Here is a 26,744-nt window from a genome sequence, read left to right on the forward strand (position 1 = left end):
ATAACAAAAGATTACAGGAGACAGAGAAAAAAGAAATATCAATGCATTAATTACTAATAAATAAAATAAGTATATACAAAATAATATTTTGAATTTCAGAAAATGGTAGGTCAGTTAATATTCTGTTCTATTTCAGTATTATTTAAAACAATGAACATCTATTACATTTCTGCTCTAGAGCACAGTGCAAGATTCCCTGGAGATGGAAAGTTGCCAAGTACACAGCCACTGACCTCTCATATTTCTCTGTTAAATGAGGGCGATAAGAGTATGCATAAATTACTGAAATCAAGGCAGATTGTGGTAAGAACTATAATTCTGATACAAATGAAACTTAAGGTTGATATGAGGAAAGAAGAGTTTAATTTCAACTAAAGAGCATCCAGAGGAGGAGAGATACCATTCAATAAGTTGAAGAAGTAGGGATATATTTTAAACTGGAGAGCAGACTTGTTTTGTTTAAAACAAAGCAACTAAAAATCCACTCCAGAAAAGCCATATATAGAATAAGAAAGCAAAATAAACGTGTCCAAAAAAAAAAAAAAAACAGAAAACAAAAAACTCCTAAATCCCAAACTGCGATCACCTATGGTGGATGAAGAATATTAAATCCTGTTTAAAAAAAAATCTATTTTATTTTACTCTTTAAGTGTAAACTGAATTCTATTTTGTTCAGAATCACTGGTCCCTTCATATGGTCCTCATAACTCTGAACCATTAAAAAGTCTAAGATCATATAGGACTCAGTTTCCTCTGGATACATATGGGCAACCTCAACAGTTTATTATCAGATATAGACTTGTTTCAAGAACAATATCAAGAAATCAAACTGAAGTCAGAAATATAGTGGTCAAATAAGAATTTAAGGTGGAACTTCCTTGTTAGTACATTTGGAACTTTCTAATAGGAGATATAGTTTTTTTTTTTTTTTTTTTTTTAGATTTTATTTATTTGTGAGACATAGGCAAAGGGAGAAACAGACTCCCTGCGGGGAGCCTGATCCTCCTGACCTGAGTAGAAGGCAGATGCTCAACCACTGAGCCACCCAGGTGCCCTGGGGATATACTTTCATGAAAAATTTGACCAGGAACAACCATTTTGAGAATTCTGAAAAATATATATTAGCACCATAGCTATTGCATCTGGGAGATATATAGAGTCATCTTGACAAATATTGGCTGGTTAGGGAGGTAAAATATAATTTCCCTTATTAAAAAGTAGGCAGTGATCAAAATCTATTCTATATGTACAGTCATACACACACAAAGCCATAACTTGTCATCCACTTATTTTCAAAAAAATACTACAGTAGTCATTGTTGTTGCAAAATCATTACTTATGGCAATGTATACTTCATAGAGTACTTTCTCATACTGATCCATTTGGTATGAAGATAATATGAAGTTTACAGAGAATATAAGAGAGAAGGAAATGGAGCTTAAAGGAAAATGGCACTTGAGGTCACTTGGCTGGTAAAGATGTAGCTGGTATTAGAATTCATCTTCTATCAAATTAGAGATTGAGAATAATAGTAAATGTTTCCAAATTCATTTGGTCTCCAAAGAATTGAGCATTATTTGAAAATATGTTGTGAAGGGACCTCACAATGAACAATTATTTCTGATAACAAGGGTAATTTATCAGGACTTGCTAATACCTTGGATTCTTACTGTAATGATAATGAAGGTAGTGACATTTTGAGGTAAGAGACTTTAATGCAGATTATTTAAGTAAAAGAAACTTGATTATATATTCAAAAGTGAAAGTAGTAAAGGTGATTTCTACTTTTACAAACCGAATAGCTATGTATTTTTTAATAAATTATCTTATTTCCTAGATATCAGTAGCCACTGTTAAGAGAAACATTAGGAGTCTATAACAACTGAAAGATTTGGGCAATATAGATTGATTTTTCTGAGTACAGGTTGGACCTAAACTAAATTAATGAATTCAATTAACTATAATCCAATTCAAGTCTCCAGATGTTTATTGAGTCCTTACTCTGTTTATAAGGTACTGAGTTCGGTATGGAGATTCCATGGTGGGTAATTTAAGATTTTTTGAAGTATTCTCTTTTACTCAGTAAGAGTTATAGTTTAAAGAAACATGATTTCTTTTACATTTCTTTTACATTTCTAAGAAATAAATTTACAGTAAGTTTTCCTTGAAGTTTGGGTTACTGAAAATAAAAAAAGAGTAAAGTAAATGAGAAATAAGACCTTATATACACATTGCAATTAAGGCTCCCCTTCTATCCATTTTAATTTGTAAAAAGAAAAACAAAAAACATTATCAGGCGGTATTAAATACAAGACGGGGATCCCTGGGTGCCGCAGGGGTTTAGCGCCTGCCTTTGGCCCAGGGCGCGATCCTGGAGACCCGGGATCGAATCCCACGTCGGGCTCCCGGTGCATGGAGCCTGCTTCTCCCTCTGCCTATGTCTCTCTCTCTCTCTCTCTCTCTCTCTCTCTCTCTCTCTCTCTGTGACTATCATACATAAATAAAAAAAAAATTAAATACAAGACGTAACTATGATAACATAACACCTAAGTTTTTTCCACAGTACATATTTTTTTTCATTCTAACCGTAAACTATAACTTAATAAAGAATTCAACAAAGCATGTCCAAACACTAACATGAGCCCTGTCCCTCTGGCAACATAGCTAGTCTGACCTTTCTAAATTGTTACCCCTGACTTCTCCTGTTGCTGTTGCCTTCCCTTCATCTTAAAGCATGTAAAATAAATTGTTCCATGTTCAGAAATACTCACTCTAGAAAAGAAATAACCTTATCCATGTGAAAGAATTCAGAATTCGTCTCAATTTCAGAATTTTTTTTTTTTAAATCCTCAAAGTTGATGAAATCCTGTTTGGTGTGATGAAAAGAACAAGGGTTCTGAGTTGAGCAGGCAGGATTTGAAACCGATTTTCTCCACGTTAGCTTAATTTCTCTTCCTAAGTTGTTTCCTCAAATTTAATAAGCAGTTAAGTCTATCAGTCACTCCAAATAGAGATGCTTAAATGAGAGGCACTCATAGTCCAAAGTAGCAGACAAGGAACATCAGTTTCTTTTCCTGCCATGAAAATGAGGAAAGAAATAAAGAACCAGAAGAAATAGAAATGCCTAATGATTTGCCTTATAGAGGGAAGTGTTTTCACATGTAAAATAAGCTATTATAAAAATTGAAATGGAAATACAGGAGACAGAATTCATAAAAAGTGAATATTTGGGCTTAAAGCTGCAATTAATAAAAATGCATAGATTTATTTTACCTTGTGTTTACACATTATTAACAAAATTTCTTTGACTGCATTTAATTTGTGGTTTAGAAAGTATTTGAAGTGTGTGTAATAGTTGCCTCTTTTAACCAAACACCCTTCTCAGAACTAGCTAAATTAGCAAAAATACTTGTTCCAAACTGTGACCTCAACTAATCATACCCATTTACATCGCTTCATAAAGGCTGCCTATACAACTTTTAGGTGGCTTTTCTGAGATTTTTCTTGTGTACTGACAAAAAAACAAGCCAGCCTGAAAGCCTCCCCATTGCATTTTAAACAAACAGCCCATGTTATGACACAGTTGTTATATGTAAATTATCATTAATACTTTGAAAGAAAAAAGAATTGGGACTTAAGAAGGAAAACCAAATGAATAGAAAGGCAGTGCAGGTTCCTTTGTATAATACAGCTTTGTGAAATGTAGAAGGACTGCTTTCTTCTTTGTTATATCAAAGAAAGGAAGGAGCTTAGATGTGAGTTTTGAGATGTTGGTGGAACCAGATCAACATATCCTGCAAATTAACTCCTATGCATTAGTAATGGATCTCAATAAATGGAGCCAGTGCTATGTATTGTGGAGAGTATTAGAAATTCAATGTGGTTCACATGATTCCTTCTTTCAGTTGTACCAAGTTAAGTAAAACTATTCATGTTACCCAAAGTTCTTTTATCTCAACCTTCTAGATTTACTTTTATCACTGACGTAATCTAAGTACAGAAGATAGCAATTTGCATCGATAATGGAAATGTTTGATTTTGATCTTTCATTAAGAGTCAAGATTCTGAAACTTAGAAATAGAAAAACCCTTAATATGTATTGTATTAAACATTAAATTTGGTTTCTTACACATCAAATCACCATTAGATCACCAAGAACTGAGCTTTATGGAATGTGAAAAAGGATAGGGAGATGACAATCATGAAGCAGGATGTTTTTACAAATATTAAAATAACATGACTCATCAAAGTTTGAATGCGGGGGTTGGAGGTGATGAAAAGAATGTAAAATATAAGATCAAATTTAGAGAATGATCTAACCTTGTAAAGATAGATCATTTTACTTAACTCCTATGTAGCAAATTGGCATTGTCCCAATGCCAGTATTTCTTCCTATAACTATTCATACATCCTTCTATTGTTCTTTAAATCACAAATTAAAAACAAAGCAAAACACAATCTACTTCTATAGTTCTCCAATAAAGACAAAAAATAAGGAATAGAAAACTATGACCGAATCTGTTATCGTTGTATTTAATTACTTGTTTTTCTTCTTTGCATTGTTGAGGTTAGCTCAATACTTATTTTTTGTGAACTAAAGGGTAGAGATTTGAATTCAAATTTGAAAGCATTAGCAAGCTAGTGAGTTTGAGGCAGGAAAAATGGATAAGAAACACAATTTGCTGATAACAAAATATTTTTACAAGCACTGTTATAGAAATATATGAGAACTCTTCATTAATATGCAATGAACTAGTTAATATCAGTTGGCTGAACAGATAGGAGTCAATAAACATTTTTAATTGAAATTTACAAGGGAAAATTCCATTAGATCACAAAATGACACATTGCATTGGAAAGTTTCTCCATGTTTGTAGACTGTTAACACTTTTCTCTGATAGGATAAAGATTTAAAACACAAGATGCAGAAATAAAGGTGGTGTAAGCTATATTGATATTTTATGATAAGAGAATCCACTGAAAAACCACACAATTCCACAATAACCGGATTGCTTTGCTATTTATTATATTCACAAGAAACCTAGTTCAAAATAAAAACTGTTAGGGCAGCCCCGGTGGTGCAGCGGTTTAGAGCCGCCTGCAGCCCAGGGCATGATCCTGGAGTCCCGGGATCGAGTCCCACGTCAGGCTCTCTGCATGGAGCCTGCTTCTCCCTCTGCCTGTGTCTCTGCCTCTCTCTCTCTCCCTTTCTGCATCACTATGAATACAATCTTAAAAATAATAAATAAATAAATAAATAAATAAATAAATAAATAAATAAATAATAAATACTGTTATTGTTTTAGAGTAGTGACTAGATCTTCATCTTTATCTCCTAAACATATTGATCCATATTGGCCCTCAATAAATGATTGATGGGTGAGGGAAAGGGTTAATGAGTCCCAGAACTGATAAATAAGCTACTGATTATTTTGTGTAAATAAAATCTACCAACCATAGTCTTTCACAACTCTTAACTTAAACCATGTCAAACCACAGTATTAATTCAAAATAATACTATTCTAACAAAAGGCTTACTAAACCAAATCAAACTTTAGCCCAAAGAAAAGGATGGAAATAATTAAGGTAATATTTACATGAAACAGCACAAGATATAACCTAATATGTCTAACATCTTCCAATTTCTTTTGAGGCCTTTGAGAATTTTGCTTTTGAAGGAATTATAAAATTACAATTATAAAATACAGAGATTCAATAATCTACGAGATGAGAGGTAAAAAATAAGTAGTAATCTTGAAATTATAGAAAAATGGTTAATTTCTAAGGACTTACACATTGGTGATATTTAAGAATTAAGTTCAAAATGTCATTTCTGATTTTCATCTATTAATATATTAATGAACACTGTCAAGCTAACACAGATAATAAAGATCTCCTGGCACTTTGCTAGAAAATTGATTTTAAGACTTTCTCTTTGACCTCTTTTAAAAAGATTTAACAGATAAAAGAGCAGTCAAGTACTAGTTGGATTTATAGATGAAAATTTTTCTTTAAAAGCCATGAAAAGACCATTGGACATGAACTCAATACAGGTAATCATAGGCCTGTCAACATTTCTATTGCAAACTTCATTTAAGAGAGTTTATCATCTCCATCATCTTAGAAACTATGAAGCTGGAAGTTGGCACACAAATTAGCAGCATGGATGCAAATTTGTTTACACAAAACATTTGAATCAGTTCAGCTGTTTTGATTTAGACATCAGCCAAAAAACCTTAACTCAGAGTTTCTCTATATATGTGAACAGAGTAAATATTTTGCCAAGACTACATAGTTCAGTCATTTAGAGCATGGAGTCAATAAATCCAAGGTAGCATGTTTCATCTCTAGGATATTTCCTTGTATTTATTCTACCTGTTTTCCCTAACTTTGATCTGTTATCTTGCAAATGCAGCTTTTAGCAACACAGAGCTCCATATTATAACATGCAGATAGATCAGCATAAATTCATTACCAAAATTTGGGGGAAATTCAAATTACATCTCCAATAACAGATTCAAAGAGTCATTCCTATATATGAAAATAATGGTTCATATATTGAAAACAGAACCGTTTCTAAAAATTACAGATTGCCTGAAGTTAAAGCCTTTTAACAACAGACTAGATTCATATTCGCTTCTATTAACACACTCATAATAAAAACAGCTTAAAAATATGTTTTTAAATTATTGACTAGGTAAATCTCCGGTACTTATCTGGTATTGTAAGAGAAAATGAAATTAACAACATTTTTTCTTCAGATGTCTTTCAAGTCAGACAACTCTCATGATGTAAACAAACAAAAAATAAAAGGTAAGTCCCTGTAGAAAACTAAAATAGATATCTGAGAAATTAGAATAATATAAAACAATAAAACAGAACTGATAATTTTATTAAGTATCTATAAATGGGAATATTAACAAGCTCAAGAAAAGGCATTCAATTATCAATCTGCTTCCCATTCCCATCACCAAAATAAAAAAAAAATGCTGATATGTAATTTAAAATTTCAATAAAGTGAATTATTAGAATCAATTTTAAAATGGAGAATTTGGCTGATAGTCAATTTCCAACATTAAATAAAATTCTGGAATGCAAAATGGTAGGAAATAGACTAGGAGACAGATTTTAGATGTACCTTTATGCCTGACTTTTACCAACTTAGGAGAAATCTGCATCTAGCTATTGTAAGATACAAAATTATTTAAAATAAGAATGTCTCATTAAAATGTATCCAACATAATAAGTATATTCTATGAATAATCCACATGAAGGCATTTTTAAGATATCTGAGGTTTAAAAGAAAAAATGTAGGTTAAAATGACATCTCTAAAATTATATTCACAAATGAAATTTTAATAATGCAAGTAAGAAAAAGGTCGATTTATATCGGGAAAGTCAAAAGTTCAGAAAGGACAAAAGTGCTTTTGTTATATATGAAAATAGATTTTATCACCTTCACAAGAAAAGGTAACACTATTTTTTTATATTTAAGTATAGTTGAGTACATATAAAGGTGCATTTTTTTCTTTTATAGATGATGGTGTATATTTCAATGCCTCCATTTAATGTTTAGGTTAATCTTTAAATTAAATGTTGTTTATCATTTACCAATATTATTACATTTCTGTAACTGTGTCTCCTTACATGACTACTTCAGGAAATACTATTTTGAGTCTGGTCATGATTTTGGGTAAGGCACAGTAGTCTCTTCTCAAGGAGGTTTATTCCCATAAACCAATTATGACTAAATAAAGTAGTTCATAAAGCAGTACCCAAAAATTAAGAGAAACTTAGACTAGACAGGAAATTTAAAGACTATTTTGCACCCTTTATTTGTTGTTGTTGTTTTAAAGATTTTATTTATTTATTTCATGAAAGAGAGAGAGAAAGGGAGAGAGGCAGAGACAGAAGCCGACTCCATGCAGGGAGCCTAATGCAGGACTCTATCCTGGGACTCTGGGATCATGCCCTGGGCCGAAGGCAGGTGCTAAACCGCTGAGCCACCCAGGGATCCCCTATTTTGCACCTTTTAAATCTTGCCGAGTCACTTCATTTTTCTGACTTGTCTCTTCTTTACATCACTATTCATATATTTTTAGTTAGGATGCAGCTATGGAATGAAGTAGAGTATGTGGATGCAGCTTGGATATGATGTTTTTAAAGCACATTCCTTTGCCCCCACAAATAAATCTAATGCCCATTTCCTGACTATTAGACACTAGACTAGTTATAAGAACTTTCACATTATTAAAATTCTATAGAACTGAATGGACAATTAAGGTAGAAAATGGAACAACTTTATTTGCCAAGGTCTATGATACAATTGGTAAAACATTTTATATTCAAGTATTATTTTATTTGTGATGTTCTTATATTCATATGCATTTATAAATTTTACATTTTACTCAAGAGTACTGGGTTAGGATCTAAGGGTTATAAATTTTGGTCCTGCTGTTTTATACTTAATGCACTAAATAATTTTATATCTTGTAGTGACATACTTATGCATTACTGTGCATTTACTTCACTTACTATTCTTTACAAGACTAAAAATATCTTTTACATTTGTCCTACAGGATTGTTAGAAGAATAATTTCAGCCAACTTGAGCAAACAATGTTGAAGATTATAAAACAATTTATGAATTACTGTAATATTATATATATATATTTACATACTCTATACATACATATATATATATACTGAAAATTAATTTTAGTCTTTCTTTTAAATTAAATTCTCAAGGTCTCAGTTTTTCTCTTGAAACTCAAGTTTAATTAGGAACTTAGGCCCTTATAGTTTCAACTTTCAATAAGTCTATGAGCTTCTGAATCTATTATAATTTCAGATTTCATTCAACAACTAACTAAACTTATGATCATGGAAAGTCATTGTACCTCTCTGGCCTCAGAAAATGTGGATAATTTGTAAATGGAGATAATAATCTGTATATAGGAGATAACAGCCATCTCACAAGATGCTTGTTAGAAGTCAAAACAGGAAAATGAGGGAGAGAACCACTGTTTAAGATGTAAATCGTACACTTTATAGAAAAAGCTTAGCATGAGATTTCTACATTAAAAGAGAGAGAAAGAGAGACATAACAAAGAATTCTACCCTGGTACTATTTCCCCAAATGTAATAATATCCTATATCCCCTATAGGAAGCACTTTTGAGCATTCTAGAGTCAACCTAATGGACTTATTTAATGGAAAACTAGAATGTAGTCCTGGATTTTCCAATGTTATTTGAGATTTAATAAATCCATTTCTGCAGAGTCTGTTTCCATTTACAAATTTCCTCTCAAAGTGGTACCCAAGTATATTTTTAAACTTGTCATAGGTTTCAAAAACTTCCTCATTATTTAAAACTATATAATCATAAATACCCCTTTAAAATCTGCTAACATAAAACAAATCAAGGAAGAAGGACTTTATAGTTTTGAACATTACAAATATAGCTTTTAAGAGAATCACTGATTACTTTTTGTATATTTCAATCACTTTCTGAACATTTAAACCTTTCAAATGTAGTAGTATTCATAATTTTGGAGATTTTACTCATATCTTAAAGAGAGTTTTAAAATATTTCACATATCACTAAAATTGAATATAATCCCTAACATTATCAGTTGTTCTTACACTATTAATATTTATAGAATGTACTATAATTTATATGGTAGAGTTTTGAATGACACCATTGTCTTATATAGATCATGTGAGAGAAATATACAGTTGCAAATGCAGATGAGAGGGACTGCATAAATTTTATGTTAATATGGCTTAAATATAATAAAAACATGAAGAAAACAATTTCAGAACAGATTTTCTAGATTCAAAAGCTTTTAGATAAGAAATTATGTCCAGATTGTAAGAATAAGTAAATGAGAATTTGATTTTAAATACTATTCCTTAAAATTCTTTATGAGACATAAAAAATTCAATACACTGATTTTATTTTTATTGACTTATAAGACATACATAGACTTTATTGAAGATGTTACTATTTGATGTTACATATTATATGAGCCTCAGAAAATATTTTCATTCCATAACTATTTCTTTTTGTCTTCTACAAAACTTTAGTGGTTAATGATTTATTTTTAAGATTTTATTTATTTATTCATGAGAGACACAGAGTGAGAGAGAAAGGCAGAAACACAGACAGAGGGAGAAGCAGGCTCCATGCAGGGAGCCAATGTGGGACTCAATCCTGGGTCTCCAGGATGGCACCCTGGGCTGTAGGCGTTGTTAAACCGATGCGCCACCAGGGCTGCCCTGGTTAATGATTTTTTAAAATTACCATGAAACATATAATCACTAATACTTTATATAATACTAATTGATATATAGTACTCATATATTAACTTCTGTGACCCTCTTCATTGATGTCATCTGACTAAACTCTAGTAAGCCTGATAAGGTATGATAGAAAGAGAGTTGAATGTGAACTTGACTGCCCAATGATCTTGTCTCAGTTCTGGAGCTAATGAACTTTATAACCTAGTAAAAATCACTTATCCTTTCTAGGCATGTGCATTCCCTGTAAAAAACATGATCAGTGAACTAGCTAATATTTAAGAACTCTCCCAGAGTTCTGTAAATATCACAATTTGTGACAAGACGAATTACAAATTCGGTAAGTATTTTAATCAATTGATATTAAATTAATGTTGGAATGTAGTGGATGAAATTAGCCTGACAGCAGGGGTAACATTTTTAAGCTATGGGTCTGCCCTGCTGCATGGAGCCAGCACCTGAAGTAACTATGTAAGTGTGATAAGCAGAAGTTTCAGAGTATTTCTCCAATATATAATAGCCTGGGAACATGGCCAAAGTGAAATAATGGCTAGTAAGAAGCTGCTACATTTTTTATTTATTGCTATGGACAAGTTAGGGCTACAAGTTAGGGATGTAGTATGTGGGAATTTACACTGACTTTGCAGATGGAAATGCATTTGAATAATACTGATGATAGCTACCCGGCAATATATATGTTAAATGTATAATCTTCCTCTCCCTATCGGACTACTGATATTCTACATCTCTTTTTGTTTTGTTTTGTTTTGTTTTGTTTTGTTTTTTAATAGATAATAGAACTGGGGTTTAGGAAAGCTGAGTTGCTAGTACAGATATAACTGCTGGCAAAAATCATGATTGGACTTCGGATCTCAGTAGCTCCAGAATTCAGTCTTTGCTATAGTGGTTCTCAAACCTTAGAGAATTTCTCAAACTTTAGAGAATTATCAAACAACAGAATTACCTGGATGTTAAAAACACAAATGTCTGTGCCTGACTACCAGGGCATTCAGTAAGCCTTGGTTGGGCACCTGAGATGTAAGCTAACAAGCTTACAGAGAATGTTGATGCTATTTGTTCAGGAACACTTAGAAAATCACTGTAGTGCTAGCATTTAAAAGCTGATTGAATAATATTGTGATATCTAATACCACGTGATTACCATTGATATCCTTATTTGTCCAATTACAAGGTGTGTGATGCAGATGAATGCTGAAAATGTAGACCTTCTAGAGGATATTTCAAACGGGCTTGTGGTCAATAGGCCATGATTATATAGAAAATATCAATCCTTAGGAATCTTTAAGCAGCACCAAGCAGTAGCTTAACAATGGGTTTGATGGCATGAAATGCATGTGATGGCTACAAGATTGGAGGCTTGAGAGGCAGAAGGATGACCATCAACACTAAATCCTGAATACAAGAAGGTGTTGAAATTTTCTCAATACATTTGTAAATGTGATATTCCTGGTAAGAATGAGCCTTAAAAGGGGCCTAACTCTGAGAAAACCTTGCAGAGATGGAGATTGATCTCTTTGGAAAATACCTTGAAGAACTCACCTGTTTAAGAAGGAAAAGATGAATTTGGTAACAATAGCATCTGTTCTAACATCCTTAGCAGAACTCATTCAAAAGCCCCATCAGAATTTCCACTGTATCCCTAAACTACATACCCCTTTGTCCTATGAGAAAATGGAATGGACAAAAGAGGTAGAAATGTTTTAGAAGCTATGTTTTAAGATAGATAGATAGATAGATAGATAGATAGATAGGCCTTAAGTTGGATTTCTACCTCACACATTTTTTCTAATCTTTAATTTGCAATCATTTTACTTCTAATCTTTCAAACTTTGGACTTTGAAGTACAAAATGGCCTATTTTCTCAAATAGTCATATTGCCCAAAGTAACAGCTTCCTTAGTAGACATGTTTTTGGTGTTTCACAGTCATTTTAACAAACTGGACAAAACATTGAAGCCCTTTCTGGAGACCCTGATGTTGAGAAGAAAGTCACCTTTTGGTATACAAGGAGGAGGGTATTTGGAGATTAGTGAAGTTCAGTTAAGTCCCTTTCAGTTATTTGAATTTGAGATCTTCAACGAGTATTTTTGCAATAGAGGGTCCCCACATAAGTACAAAGACATTATTAATTGCTTTACCTCTCCTTTTATAAGAGCTCACTTGTGATAGAGTTTTACTATATATAGAATCATGTGTAGATGCCATTTGCTGTTGCTTTATTATTTCACCGTTTCCTTAGTTACCAGATTGTGTGTTCAAGGAAAAGACATATATACCCAAAATCTATTCAGCTATCCCACAAATAGCAAAGCTAATTAATATAATGAAGAGCAACAACAACTACTGCAACTAAGTCCATGCTCCTAGAGTAATTCTATGCCTGTTCTCCTTGAAGGATCTCAAGGAAGCTGGCATCAGGTTTTCAAGGAGCTGAGCCCTGCTCCTTAATTATTTCTTCTCACACAGTCTTCCTACTCAGGCTTGATGCAGCCTTCCCCTCTCCCCCACCCAATCCCCCAACACTAGAAGATTCAGGAAAACACAGTGCTGCAAAATGACATTTCAGAACAATTTCGACAAGGTAACTGTCCAGAAGTTCAGCTCAGAATTCTGGGAGCTGCTCAAGGTTTTTCAGGGCGGTAAATTGGGTTGGCTTAGCAACTTGGTGGTGCAAAGCCTCCCCGAAGGCGACGTGTTCAGGGAGAAGGGAATTCGTCTGATGCCTGGGTCGATCTTTCTTTCTTTGGTCGTCCTGCTTCATTATTATTCTGCAATGTGCTGCAATCCCTGTGCGCGTCGGGCTTTCCACCCTGAGCTGGCCACTCCAGCAGCGCGGGTGGAGGATCACAGGGTGATGGGTTAACCCCATGCTGCTTCATTTCTTCTGCCCCTTCCCCTACGGTCCAGCTAAGCCCTTGCGGCGCTTGAACACTGGGACCGGCTGCTGCTTCTCTTTCTCCCCAGTGACCGAGCTGGGGTGGGGAAGAAGGGGTCGTAGAGGGACAGCAATCCCAATTACTTGTTCCCCGGTGAGTTTTTCCAACTCCCTGAGTGCCCATCACTGGAGCAGTTGTCTGAGTGAGGGCAGCGCTGCGGTCAGCTTGGGGAAAGAGACTTTTCTCGGTGCCCCCTCGGGACAGCGCGGCGGCAGTGTCCACCGCACCACCGACCATCTAGAGTCCCGGGAACAGAAACGCGTGTTACCTGCCACGCATTTCAGCCCCGGACCCCCACACCGACAGACACCTGCACTCTGCAGGCTTCGCGAAGGCCCCTCGGTGTCCATCCACGGGGATCCCCTCCTCCCAGAAACACACACGCACGCGCCCAGGCCAAGTCAGGCTCTCAGTTTCAGCCTCGGGTGGCTCTTTGAGATTTCATGGAGCCTGGCTTTCTAGAGGAAATCAAAAAGTATTCCCAAAGGAAAAAGACGGGAGGATACCTGTCCAAACTGCAGCGGGACCCCTGACTCAAACACACCATTTTATCTCCCAGCAGGGATCTCAAACATGCTAACCTCAGGGGAAGGGTTTTGATGGTAGCGATGAAGGGGGGCGTGGGGGTGGGGGGGTGGGGGGTTATTTGGATTTTGTCTGTTTGTTTGTTTGTTGTCATTGCTGTTTCGTGAAGACTTTAACTCACTCCATTCCCTGGTGAAAAGCTCCCTCAAGCTTTTCTGACCTGACAGGTATTTTTCTGTAGGGTCGGACTGCGGCCCGAGGGCGAGGAGTGAGGCTCTCAGTCCCCAGGGCCCGCTGGGGTCTGAGACCTCCGGGGCGCGGCCACCCTGGCTAAGGCGAAAGATGCGTCAGGGTTCGCTGGCAGCTCTCCTCCCGCGGGGACCCCGCGCCCCTTTTTAGCCGGGCAAGAGGATGTGAGACCCACTGTTCCAGAAGAGCGCGAGTAGGAGCTCCTTGGAATCCCAGAGCACGCAGACACGTGGATCCTTCTCGAAGCCCAGGGTCCTGCCGGAGCCCCTGGAAGCAGTCGCGGATGCGGGGTGCGGAACGCCGCACACTGGCTCCCACCTGTCGACCGAGGTCAAGGCTTTCTGTACCTTCGCAGGGCTCCTGTCCCCTTTGCATGGCACCTCCCGCGCTGGCTGTGTGGTCTCCCGAGATGGAGCGTGGGAAAGTACCCCCGAGTGTCTGTTTACGTGGGCGGGACGTTTAAGCACGACTTGGAGAGTCACAGTTTGCGTGTGAGTGAGACCTCAACAGACACGCTGCCGCTGCAGGCTGCATTTCAAAAGCCTCTGCCTGCCTGCGCGGCCCCGCGCGCTCGCGAGGGCGCGCGCGTGCGTGTGCGTGTGTGTGTGTGTGTGTGTGTGTGTCCTCAAAATAAGCATGTGTCGGGTCTAAGCAGCTCCTCACCCCGATTTGGTGTCCTCCCTCCGCCACCTTTTTTATGAGATGCTGACCGTGGAGATAAAATGGCCAGAGAAGGTTGGCTGTCATCTCGACCCCATTGGAGCAGTTGGGGCCTGCGACCCGAGGCCACTTTGTCTCCTACTCTGAGGCGTTTCCTCCCCCTGAGCCTCTTTGTCGTTGCTGTTGCCGGCGGAGGTGAGATGGTGAAGGGAAGAAAAGTATGGGCCGGAGGTGGAATTCTGTGGCCTGAGCTGTTTACGTAGAAAATCGCGCACCTCGGACTTCCCGGAACACTCCTGCTCACCTCGATTAGGACCTGCAAAGCCCTTAAAACGACGCCCCGTTCTGAGCTTTCCTTTGGGCCCAAGAACGCGGAAGAAACAGTGTGGAAAACAAAGCGGGCATAGACATTGGGGGGAAACACCATTTAAGCAATTTCAGCAATCACGGTTTTAGGAAAACCTCGAGACTGGGGTGAAATTAAATTAAATAAGAAGAGGGGAAAGGCGGATAAGCGACGGTTAAGATTGGCACCATGCACCGGTGACAGGGAACGGATCTAAAGCCCACAGCCCATGGAAGTTTGCTCCTCAGAATTTGAAGACCGCGTTCCAACTTGCAAAATATAGGAGGAACCTTCCGAGTGGCAGAGGAGTGACAAAGAAGAACCCTATTACCATTAAAATGTTTTTTTTAAGTTCCGTGAAAAATTGATTTTGAACGGGACCAAAGCAGAGCGTGATACACTCTTTCCTCTCCACGTCCCTCAAACTGGAATATACCGAGTGGAGACCAGTGGTCTCGGTCCAAAGTCCAGGAGCTGTGAGTAAAAGGAGTGGGGTCCCCGTTTCTGGTCCCAATGAAACCAAGTTAACGCGCCCTTCCTTTTTTTCAGCGGCGCGTCTTATTCAGAACATACGGTAGGTGCGGGCAGCCCGGCTGTAATCGCGGGCGGCGCGGCTCAGGGTGCAGCAGGCCCGCGAGCTCTCCCGGCTTTGGAGACTCCCTCCCCCCACCTGCCCCTCGAATGTGTTTTGGCTCAACAGGTACCACAGGAAAACTCGCACTTAACCCTCCAGCAGGTCATCCTCCAGCAGGAGCCTCCCCAACATCTCTCCTGCCGGGAGCTGCTGCCGGCTCCCTGCGCCTCCCCCACGCCGAGCGCGCGTCTAGCAGTCAGCCCCGGGGCCATCCATTAGCCACCGACTCCCAGGGGCAGGCGAACTGAGCCTAAATGTGAGGCTCCTCGCACGTCGAGCCGGCGACGAAAACGAACCCATTGTAAGCAACCCGAGACGCTTCTTGTGCGCTAGGCACTGTAGTTACGCCGCTTAGGACAAGCGTTTTGCCTTGGAGCTAAGCTGAGGCTGGGGTGGGGGGTGGTGTGTGTGTGTGGGGGGGGGGAGAGATCAAGCTTTAAGGAGCAGGTTGGGATTACAAGACAGTTGCTGCTACAGACTCCAGAGACGACTTCTTGGCATTTAGGGATGTAAATTAAAATTCGAGACATGTCACCCATCGTTGCTCCTAATAGAATGAGAGGTAACCCCTCCAAGCTCCCTCCACCCAAAACATGAATTATCATTTCCACTGAATGCAAATGGACTGCCTTCTGTGGGGGGACAGCCAGCTGCAAGCTGGACAATAAACTGTTTCATAGAGACGCGGCCCGATTGCGGTTCAGAGAGGCACTCCTTTACAAAGGAAGAAGCGTCCAGTTTGTGTTGACAGCCTTGGCGCGCCTGGGCCAAAACACCCCCCCCACCACCACCACCACCCACCCTCCACCCCCACCCCCGACACACAGACACCCGGGATTTGAAACTAGCTTCACTGAAAGCGACATCCATCGCAGCTATTTGAGCTGCCATGAGTACGGGGAGGTGATTTTTCAAAAACGATGGCATGAGTCATAAACACCTCCTGAGTATTCTTTGCAGCAATTAATGGGCAGCAGGGTGCAGGAGAAGTTGTGGAACAGACCGGGAGATCTATTTTCTCCCTGAGGACAGCTTTTCTTCCAAGGATTCTGACTGTCCCTTGCTTTCTTGCTTAGGGATACATTTTACATCCCACCCACCCCCTCCCCTTGTCTGTGCATGTGACACTCACTCTACCTGTCTGAACGCTGAGACTTGCTGGGGATTTTCTTTTTGGTCGTCAGCTAATGACTTTCCTCCTACCTTCATTCATCCCCAAAGGTGGATCGTTACACTTCGTGGCATCTCAGACCCTTTTAAAGCCTCATTTTAAGCCAGACCTCTACCGGGGGAAGCTCCCCTAGCATTTATCAGTCAATGCATAAGAGCCCACGTAGTAATAATTCACATATGCATTCAGACATTCATGTTAGTGAGGGGATGCTTGGAAGACCCCTGTGCCCTAATGCAATTAACATCAGCACATTCCTAGCATGTCAGTAACTTTCCTACCTGAAAGGGTTAAAAAGCGTTTGCAGGAGTGTCTTTAATATATGTATTCTAGCCAAAGCATCAAACCCCACTGGGCTGACTAGAAATCAAGGTAATCCTCACCACCAAGTAAAGTCTTGCAGCGGAATTCTGCTGGATATCCACTAGTTAGAAGCTATACGAACCAACTCACGTATTCGTTTGAGCATACTGCAAGAATATTTATTGAGCACAAGCTCAATCACTGCATTGAACGCCAAATCTGGCAAGCAAAATGCATTTCCTATCTGGGGTGGGGGGACGGCGAGAGGGCTGTGAATCAACTCCTTCTTCAGTATTATTATCATTATTTTATGGGAGCAAATTGCAAAGTAAGCTACCAGCCTTTTTCCCCCGGCGACAAGTCAGCTCACCTCCATCCAAAGCAGAGGGGACCCCCCCTCCGAAAGCAGACCTACCTTTCACACAAGACACCGTCAGGAAAAAGACGAGATTCCAAAACGTAAATCCACTTTTAATCCCCATTTTCTTCATCAGGATGAAGTCTAGGCGGCCACATTTAGCGCATCTTCTCGTGCCAGGCTCCCGGGGCTTGGATTCCTTTGCTCGGCTTTCCCCTTTGCGGATCCCTTTCATATTATTCGCGAGCTCCTAATTCCTGCTCCTCAGCCCGGCGCAGTGGAGTTGTTGCTGTTGGTGGTGCGCGGTCACAGCTCGGAGTGAATGGTGTTTCTGGGATACCACAGCAACCTTGACGAGGACTCAACCATCTCTCCAACGGGGGCACAAAGTCTCTGCTACTCTGGATTCTGTCTTTTCCTGTGCTTTTTCCCCCCCTCCACCAAAATCTACCTCGATTCTAGCTCGTTATAGCAACCACCAGAAACCACTAGTGAGCTTCTTAAAGCCCAGCTCCGCTCTCTGACAAACTCCCCACAATATTTGAAATTAAGGGGCTTGGTTTATTTATTTTTTTTTATCCCCCCCGAACAGATCAATTCCGCCTGTAAAAGCAGCCAGAGAAATATTATGTTAGGGAGCTCTCCGATGCAGCCTGCGAACACAGAAACATGTTAGAGGAATATTTTAATCGGAGGATCTGCGCTGCTTTTGGGGATACCATGCTGATAATGAATCGGGCACCATCGATGCCCACGTCCTTATAATGGGACATGTGTTACTACTGTAGTTGCAGCATATTTCAGGCAGGCGTCTCGCATTTATTATCCTGTGATTTAATTGAAAAAGATTACAGAGAATTTATTTGCACGCATGCATTTACATATTCAAAGGCCTACGTGTAAACCCGTAATCAGGTTTCTATGATTCTGTGAACCGATTTTATCCGTGGCCAGGGCGGGGGTGAGGTGGAGAGGGAGCCAGTCATTTCCCCTAAATAGTTCGCCCTTTCATCCTCCCCCCCTCCCCCCCCCCCCACCCAGCCGCTTTGCAGCTAATGTGTGCTACTGTTAAACGACTTTATCTGTGGTAGTTATCTAGAACAGACTCATTTGTCTTAATTCTGAATCAGTCCCAAATATGTAAATGGGAGGTTTCTTTCAAAACGTAAAATGTATGTATCTATACATCTGGACTCGGCAGCGCCACACCCCACTCAAGGGTTAACACTGTACAAGGGAAGAGTTCTTGCGCCATCTACTGGCCGTAGCTCAGTCACCCGCTTCTCTTTCCACATCGAGAAAGGATCCCATTTCCTTCATCCCACGGTGTAGGGGAGCTGTGTCCCGAGACAAGCGCATTTGGCTCCCGTGTGCCAATTTCTTAGTCTTTTTTTTTTTTTTTTTTTGGCCGATCCTGGCCCAGATCTAACTGCAAGTTCCTTAGACTAGGCGCCGGATTGGTGATCTGACTTTTCTGGAATCTGATCCCATCTCTGGAGGGGGGAGGGCTGCAGCACTGGTTCTGGAATAGATCATTGCAACGGTGGTTCCTGTCTCCATTTGCTTGCTGAAGGCTATCAGGGGATTAAGCATCTATCTGCAGGGCTTAGTCAAGAGGACTGTCCAATTTGAGTTTGCATCTCTCCACATTGTCCACAAATGATGGCTTCCGTCCCATACACCCCAAGATCACCCGGGTCAGCTTTTTGTCCCTGGGCTCAACGTGAAACTGCCCGCTCAGGGGAGCAAGGTTGTTGCATCTGGAGGGAATTCTGCTCCGGGAAGTGGGCACACTGCGAGTGTCTATAGGGGTGCGTGTTGAGTGGGCTCAATCTGCAGACGTAGGAAGGATTCTAAGCACTCCCGGGTACGTGGCATTTTGTGTGAGTCTGAGAGTCTCCCAGGAGTGTGTGTGTGTGTGTGTGTGTGTGTGTATGCAGTTGTGAAGGGTAAGAGTGTGTGTTTATGGAAGATGCGGGAGGGTGTGATTTTTTTATGCGTGGGTGTTTTCCCAAACGTATTAGTGCAGTACATATGCGTGTGCATGCATGTGTTCAAATGTGTGTGTACTAAAGAGAGATTTCTCTTTGGGTAAGGAGCCTTAACAAGAGGCAGACGCTGTAGACGCCCAACTGACCTCATTAAATTCGGAGAGGTACATTAAGGGCGGTGTAGTAGAATATTGTTCCTTCCCACCAGCGCTTTTTTTTTTTTTTATTGTCCGAATATGCAGATTTCAAAGGTGAGTGGGTGGCAAGATTGGGACTAGATCGCGGTTGGGAAAATCAACTCTAAAAAACGTCATTAGCTTGCTTTGGTGGCCGCCCTGGCATTGATTTTAGTCAAGATGTCAGAGTGTGTTGCTGCTGCTGTTGCCTGTGGTGGATTGAACGAGGAGTTAGATTCAAACAGGTCCTTGGACTTAATTAAGACACTTGACAAAACCCTCCTTACCAAGTGTGCAGAGGTTAATAACTTCTACTGAATATATTTTTTATTAAAAGAAAACAAAAATCGTGGGTGTATGCAATCAATTTGAACACGTGTGTGTGTGTATATATATATATTATATATATATATATAATATTATATATATATATAATCTCCAGATAGGAGGACTCTAAACCAAAAAACTTTTATTTCTCAAAAGTCAGAAGTATTTTAACAGGAATTATTGTGCAAAAGAAACTTTCACTATGGGACCATCGTGACTGCTACTAAGATACCAATTTCCGATGTTCATTTTCAAACCTGCTACTCCAATAATTCAATTATTGTATTTCCCTAAATGAATCCTTCCTAGCATTTCAATGTGAAGTTGTTAAAACATTTATCTGGTAACTCATAATACCTTGAGCAACGCTGCATTTTTTAGTTTTATAGCTCATCACAAATCATAAACCATTTCTTTATCCACATCTTCTGGATTCCCAGGTATAGAAAATCATATTTTATATGATGAGAAAAGTTAAGGCATGGAGAAATGAATTGGTTTCTTCAAAGTCATCATCAGGAGCACTGACATTTAATTTAATACATTTAGTGCTGGATCATACTTTTTTTCTCCCATGCTAAGCAGACTCCTCTCCAAGAGAGCATTTCCAAAGGTATTCCAGAAAAATAACATTATCGGCCAAAATACTGGATGAGAAATCCCTCAATTTATCCAGAAGGAAAAATACAGTTTCTAAATTTGGGAGGAAGAAATCACCTATCTCACCTAATCTGTAGGAAAGCAGAACAGTTGTAGATGGATTCACTTAAGACTTTTAGAAAGACTTAAAAATTAGGTAATGGGGTGCCTGGGTGGCTCAGTGGTAAAGCATCTGCCTTCCTGGGGTCATGATCCTGGAGTCTTGGAATGGAGCCCCACATTAGGCTCCCTGTTCAGTAGGGAGCCTACTTCTCCCTCTGCTTACCATTCCCCCTGCTTGTGCTCTTTCTCTCTCTGTCAACAGTGTGTAAGGTTTACATGGCACCTCTTATTCAATCACATAACAAATTGCTGAGACAAGTACTACAAATATCCTCATTTTATTGGTGAAGAAACTGATACACAAATTTAACTATCTTGCCTTGCCAGATGTAATATAACTAAGATAAAATATGAACCTATGATGTCTAATTTCTGAATCACTATGCTTGCCCATTTGTACTGTCTTATGCTAGCACACAAAAGTGCTTGTTTTAAATATTCTAATAACAAAAATATGATTTTTATGTAAATTTACCTGTATAATTATAGAAAAGCAAAGATTTATAAAGTAACTTAAAGGTGATCAATTTTTAAAATATATATGTACACATAAAAAACCTTTTTTTTCCTTTTTATACTTGCCAGTTGATTACTAACACCACCCCAACCCCCTTTCATATTATTTTTTTGCTTCTTACGGCCTATTGATCTTCTCACATACACATTAAAGAAGGAAGTGACTTGGCAAGGATCATCAAGCCAATCACAATGATTAAGTACCCTTGAGAGCTTTTAAAAAGAGTTTAGATTAGAAATAGAAGGGTTCTTTAAACTGGAAGTGCCAGATTTCCATTCTTTTTCAGTACCCTCAAAATACATATGAAACAAAATTAAGTTCGATCTTAAAATGGGGTTTAGTTGTCACTTAAAAAGGAGAAGATAAACAGCTTTTCAAAAATTGCATCATATTAAACAGGTGCTCAATATGTATTTGCTGTGTTTTAGTATCACAGGGGCAATATCACACAAAAATAATCAAAGCACAGTAGGTACACAGAGAAAAAGCAACAAAGAATTGGTAAGAGGTTATCTTTAATTTTGGAAAGAAGTATATATACATTTGACAAATTGTAAACTTACAAAGTATTTTGTTAATTCATGTCACAGATATACCGGCTTACATGAGGATCATTGTCTAAAATAGTCCTGCCTGTTAGAGTGGAATGTCCTCTGATTGTAGAGATACATTTTTTTAATCAAAGGGTCTGCTGGGGGAAAAAAAAATTACCCAGGGTGAAAAAATCAGCAGTGATTTACAACTAATCAAGCAGGCCTTTCCCTGTTTGTTTATAATTTTTATAAAGAATGCACTGCCAGGACAGTAGGAGCAAAGGAAGAACTCATTTTCTCATTTTTTCTACAAATGTCCATTCTTAGACTCATTTTGTCTGACCTCCTCAGCCCCTGGGAAATAAAACATTTGAATTTAAATGTTGAATCTAGAATAATGAGGGAATTCTAATTCAAGTCTATACATTTCCTCGGTTTGCAATAGTCCTTATTGGGTTGAGTAGAAAAAAAAAAAAAAAAAGATCTAATGTTCATGATAACATAACTTGTCTTTAAACAATTTTATTTAAGAATCTAAATTATCAGGTAGATAAAAGTATCTGTCCTGCTATTAATCAGGAGGTATTCCTGAGAGGTGGGATGAACCTCTTGGAATGTTACTAAGTGTGCCTTCCTAGGCATTCATTCCTCTTATATCCTGACTCCTCTTTCTATTTCATTAAGAGAGAGGCTTAACAGGTATTTCAATCTTTTAAGCTCTAGCCATATTAAGAAGGTCAGAAACTGAAGTTTCTATGTCATATAAGGGTAATAATTTTGAAGACTGAAAGAATGGAAAAACTTTAAAACTGAGGGCAGTATATTGGTGGATCCATACAAACCATATTTTGACTCCATAAAAAAACTTAACATTTGACATGAGTCACATATGTAATAAATTGAGTACATTAGCATTCAAATTTTCTTAACTGCTGTTGAATAACTAAAGACAATGTAATGTATAGTATATAGATAATTAAACACAAAGCATGGGAGCCCATTTTTCTGAAAGGAAAGAACCATGGTGAATAGCTAGGGGATATGTGTCCTGAAAGAAAAAATACAAGAATGGAGAGACTTTAAAGATCTTTCTGTTTGTCTTGGGGTGTATTTCATTTCACTCTCCTACTAACCCTGGGCCTTATATCACTTAACTTGTCTCTGCATAAAGGAATAAAAATTAAAAGTTAAGCAGAAAGAGGCTTTGCTGAACAATCAGGATAACCCACGTCTCTTCTTTTTGTAAGTAATAAAGTTGTTTTGCTGACATGATTTGAATAAATCTCAATTCCCAGTGTAGCAGATCTTTTTTATCATCATTTCTTTAACTCTAATAGTTACATGATATCAGCCTCAATGCACTTGAGAATATATAAATATTTAGGGAACATAAATCAAAAGTGTATATTTAAAAAAACCAAATCTATCAAAATTACTATCATAATGCAATGCATATTTGATTTCATACCCTGAAGTTATCTGCCAATAAACTCATTATTATCTCGTAGAAATTCGGCACTCTGACTTTATTATCATCCACATATTCTCTGCTAATCTTCAAAATTTATTATAATTTCTTGAGATAAATGCATATTTTCAAATGTTCAGAGTACAGTGAAACCACTAATACATTTTATTCTGTAGCTTTTTAGTCTATCATAGAATAGGTAGCAGGTATTTTGTTTCATATCTACTTAAACATCCATTTTATGGAATTTTGCTAAGAAATCTAAACTAGCAATGAAGCATTTTACAACTGAAAGTTAATTCTGAAAAGGTGCATTATTTGTTTGTTTACTTTGAGAAAGAGAGAGAAAGAGAGACAGTGTAAAGAGAGGGGCAGAGGGAGAGAGAGAGAATCCCAAACAGGCTCCATGCCCGCAGCGGAGTATGCAAGGGGCTTGACCCCATCACCCAAGATCAGCACCCACGCCAAAATCAAGAGTCAGTCGCTTAAATGACTGAGCCACCCAGGTGCCCTACATTAGCCATTTTTAAATTCTATTTAATCATAACCCTAGAAGCCCCAGCTAAGCAAAATACAGTCCACACGTAGAAGGTAACTACATGTAGCCTGTGCCTAGAATTTCCTTTCACAGGATAGTGAAGTGGTTTTGCTATTGGTGATAAAGCAGAATTCATTAACTTTTTGTAAATATAATTATAAGATTATTTTCTTCTCAATATTTATAAGATCTTAAATTAGAGGAACCATTCATAATAATACAGTTGGATGTTTCACAGATTTGAAGTCTGTAACCCATATAAGTGTATGCAAGTACTTGTATCTGAACCATAAGACTTTGAATATTTGGAGATCCTGGCTGGCTCAGTCCATAGAGCATCTGACTCTTGATCTTAAGGTCCTTAGTTCAAGCCCCATGTTGGGAGTGGAGCCTACTTAAAAAAAAAAAAAAAAAAAAGCATATGAATATTCACAACTACATAATTTGATCCAATACTTAAACTTCCCAAATGATCACTAACAATTCTGTTATTTCATTGGTTTTTCAAATTTATCTAAAATTAACAAGTATTGAAATATTTCCCAGAATAAGAGTGCAGGAAGCCAAACAATATAAACATCCTTTCTTCAGAGGAAGATAACTGTGACCTTGACTTAAAAGGATCATTTTGGCCACCAAAGAAAAGAAAATCAATGCAGCTGATTCTGGTTTGGCTACACATAATCCAATTTGGATTGTAAGTACAAATATCTGTCCCATCTGGACAGGGATCAATTTCATCTTTGCTCTTTGTGCAGCAAGTATCATTTTCATCTGTGCGTTCCCTCATTTATTTAAGAAATCATTTTGAGTTCCTATTGCAAGGACACAAAAAATAAGAATTACACATTATTTCCAAGGAGCTTACAATGTAACAGAAGGAGTAGGATATGTTCTCAGGTCACAATAGTGAATATCAAGTTAGTATAACTACTTTAAGAGAGATGCCTATAAAACACCAAGATAGTGGGAGATTATTTATAGCTGGGAGAATTGGTGAAAACCTCAAGTAAGGCAGATGCATTTGAGCCATTCTAGAGTCATCTGGGGATGTTTGATAGGAAAAATCTTTTTTTTTTTTTTATAGGAAAAGTCTTGGTGGAGTTATTGTTTTCTGGAAATATTACAAGTTAAAAAACCTATAAGCATATTTAGGATTTAGTCAGGTAGGTTACGTGATACTTTTAGAAAACATATGGCAGATGAGGCCAGAAAGGTGAAATTAACAGTGAGAAGTGGGAATTGGAAGACAATAAGAACCCTTGCCAATATTTTCCTACATTTTTTTTCTTTAGTAGATCATAATGATTGGTCAGTTCAAATAAACCTCCAGTGGCACATTTTTAAACAACTTAATCAATAGATTGTTTCATTGAATAAGCAAATCAATTTGTTTTGTTATTTTTTATGCAGTGGTTTATAAAAAGAATCAATTTAACCTTTCAAGTTGATTGAAATATCAGGAATTTATTATAAATATACTAAATAATGTTCATTAATTATTATATAATGAATATAAATAAAATATATAATAAACAACAAAAATATAATAGTGAAATTAATATTAATTAATATATATAAATCTGTGGTTAGATCTAGAATATTTTTGTCTCTGGTTATAGACTGTAACACTACAAAGAAATGCTATATTTGCAAATGCATAGAGAATTTACCTCATTATCCAATATATGAATACAAATTTGAATTTTGGGAAATTTCACATGTCTAGAGTAGGTTTGAATGAACCTCCACTCTATAGCATGACATAAAACTTCTATATGGATACAGTAGCAACAGCATTTCTTAGGATATTAAGCTATCCAACAATTATGTGATCATCACTCAGTTTATCCATTTTGATTTTAAAAATGTTCTTCTCCTGACAGAAAAAGAATATTGATCCTTATTTTTCCCAGTTAGCTTTGCCCTTTCTTAAATTAAAAAGCAACAACCAAAACACAATGAAAGCAAACAACAACAACAAAAGAAGCAACAACCAAATAATAACAATAACAACAAACAAGTCTATTTCTGGTTAGAAATCTTGCACTCTCAGTGATTAGAAGAAGGTGGGGAAAAAGAATATGATGAATAAACATAAATTCTTCCTTTCGAAAGGAAAAATAAATACTTTATAAAGTCTAGGTCAGCATGCAGTAAGGCCATTAAGATAAACAAACTAGGATTGAAGATGCCTTTAGGCTAGGAATGCTATATAACATTTTAATAACAGAAGGAGATTTAATAAAATGGGAATAACTGTTTACCTCACAGTTTTTGTTAACTCACTCAAGAAGTGTGAAAGTATAAGAAGTTATCTTTTACACTTATCATTCCATACCTTCTTATATAGTTTTAATGTGTTGAATAGTGAACCTACCCCACCACACCCTCATCCCCATCAAATATTTCCAAATCCTAATCCCTAGAGCCTATGAATGTGACTTTTTTTTTTTTTTAAGATTGTATTTATTTATTCATGAGAGGCACACAGAGAGAAGTGCAGACTCCCTGTGGGGAGCTCTATGTGGGACTCAATCCCAAGACCCTGAGATCACAAACTGAGCCAAAGGCAGACACTCAACCACTGAGCCATCCAGGTGCCCTGTGGCCTTATTTTTGAAACAAACAAGACTTTGTAAATGTAGCTAAGGATCTTGAGGTGAAATCATCCTAGATTTAAGGTGGACCCTAAATCCATGGCAAGTGTCCTTAAAAAAGAGAGAGATTTGAGGTACAAAGACTCAAAGGAGAAGCCAAAGTGAAAAAGGAAGCAGATATGATGAATCTACGAGCCAAGGAATGCTAGAGTGCCGGCAATTACCAGAAATTAGGAGAGAGGCATGGAATGAAGTCTTCCTCAGAGCTTTCAGAAGGAATCCATCCTGTGACAGCTTTATTTCAAACTGTGAAAGAATAAATTTCTATT

At 37.8% G+C, this 26,744-nt stretch overlaps 1 protein-coding gene across 1 annotated transcript in view; it reads right to left on the minus strand.

The window, feature by feature from the left end:
• CSMD3 (CUB and Sushi multiple domains 3) overlaps positions 1-18,240 on the minus strand; it is a 1,170,241-nt gene extending 1,152,001 nt beyond the window's left edge. The window contains exon 1 of the mRNA XM_049093360.1: positions 17,561-18,240. Within this exon, the coding sequence (XP_048949317.1) occupies positions 17,561-17,738 (178 nt within the window). The 5' untranslated portion in view covers positions 17,739-18,240. The remainder of the gene's footprint in view (positions 1-17,560) is intronic.
• Positions 18,241-26,744: the final 8,504 nt, after the last annotated feature.

This window comes from Canis lupus, chromosome 13 (genome assembly GCF_003254725.2).
Source record: "Canis lupus dingo isolate Sandy chromosome 13, ASM325472v2, whole genome shotgun sequence".
NCBI lineage: Eukaryota > Metazoa > Chordata > Mammalia > Carnivora > Canidae > Canis > Canis lupus.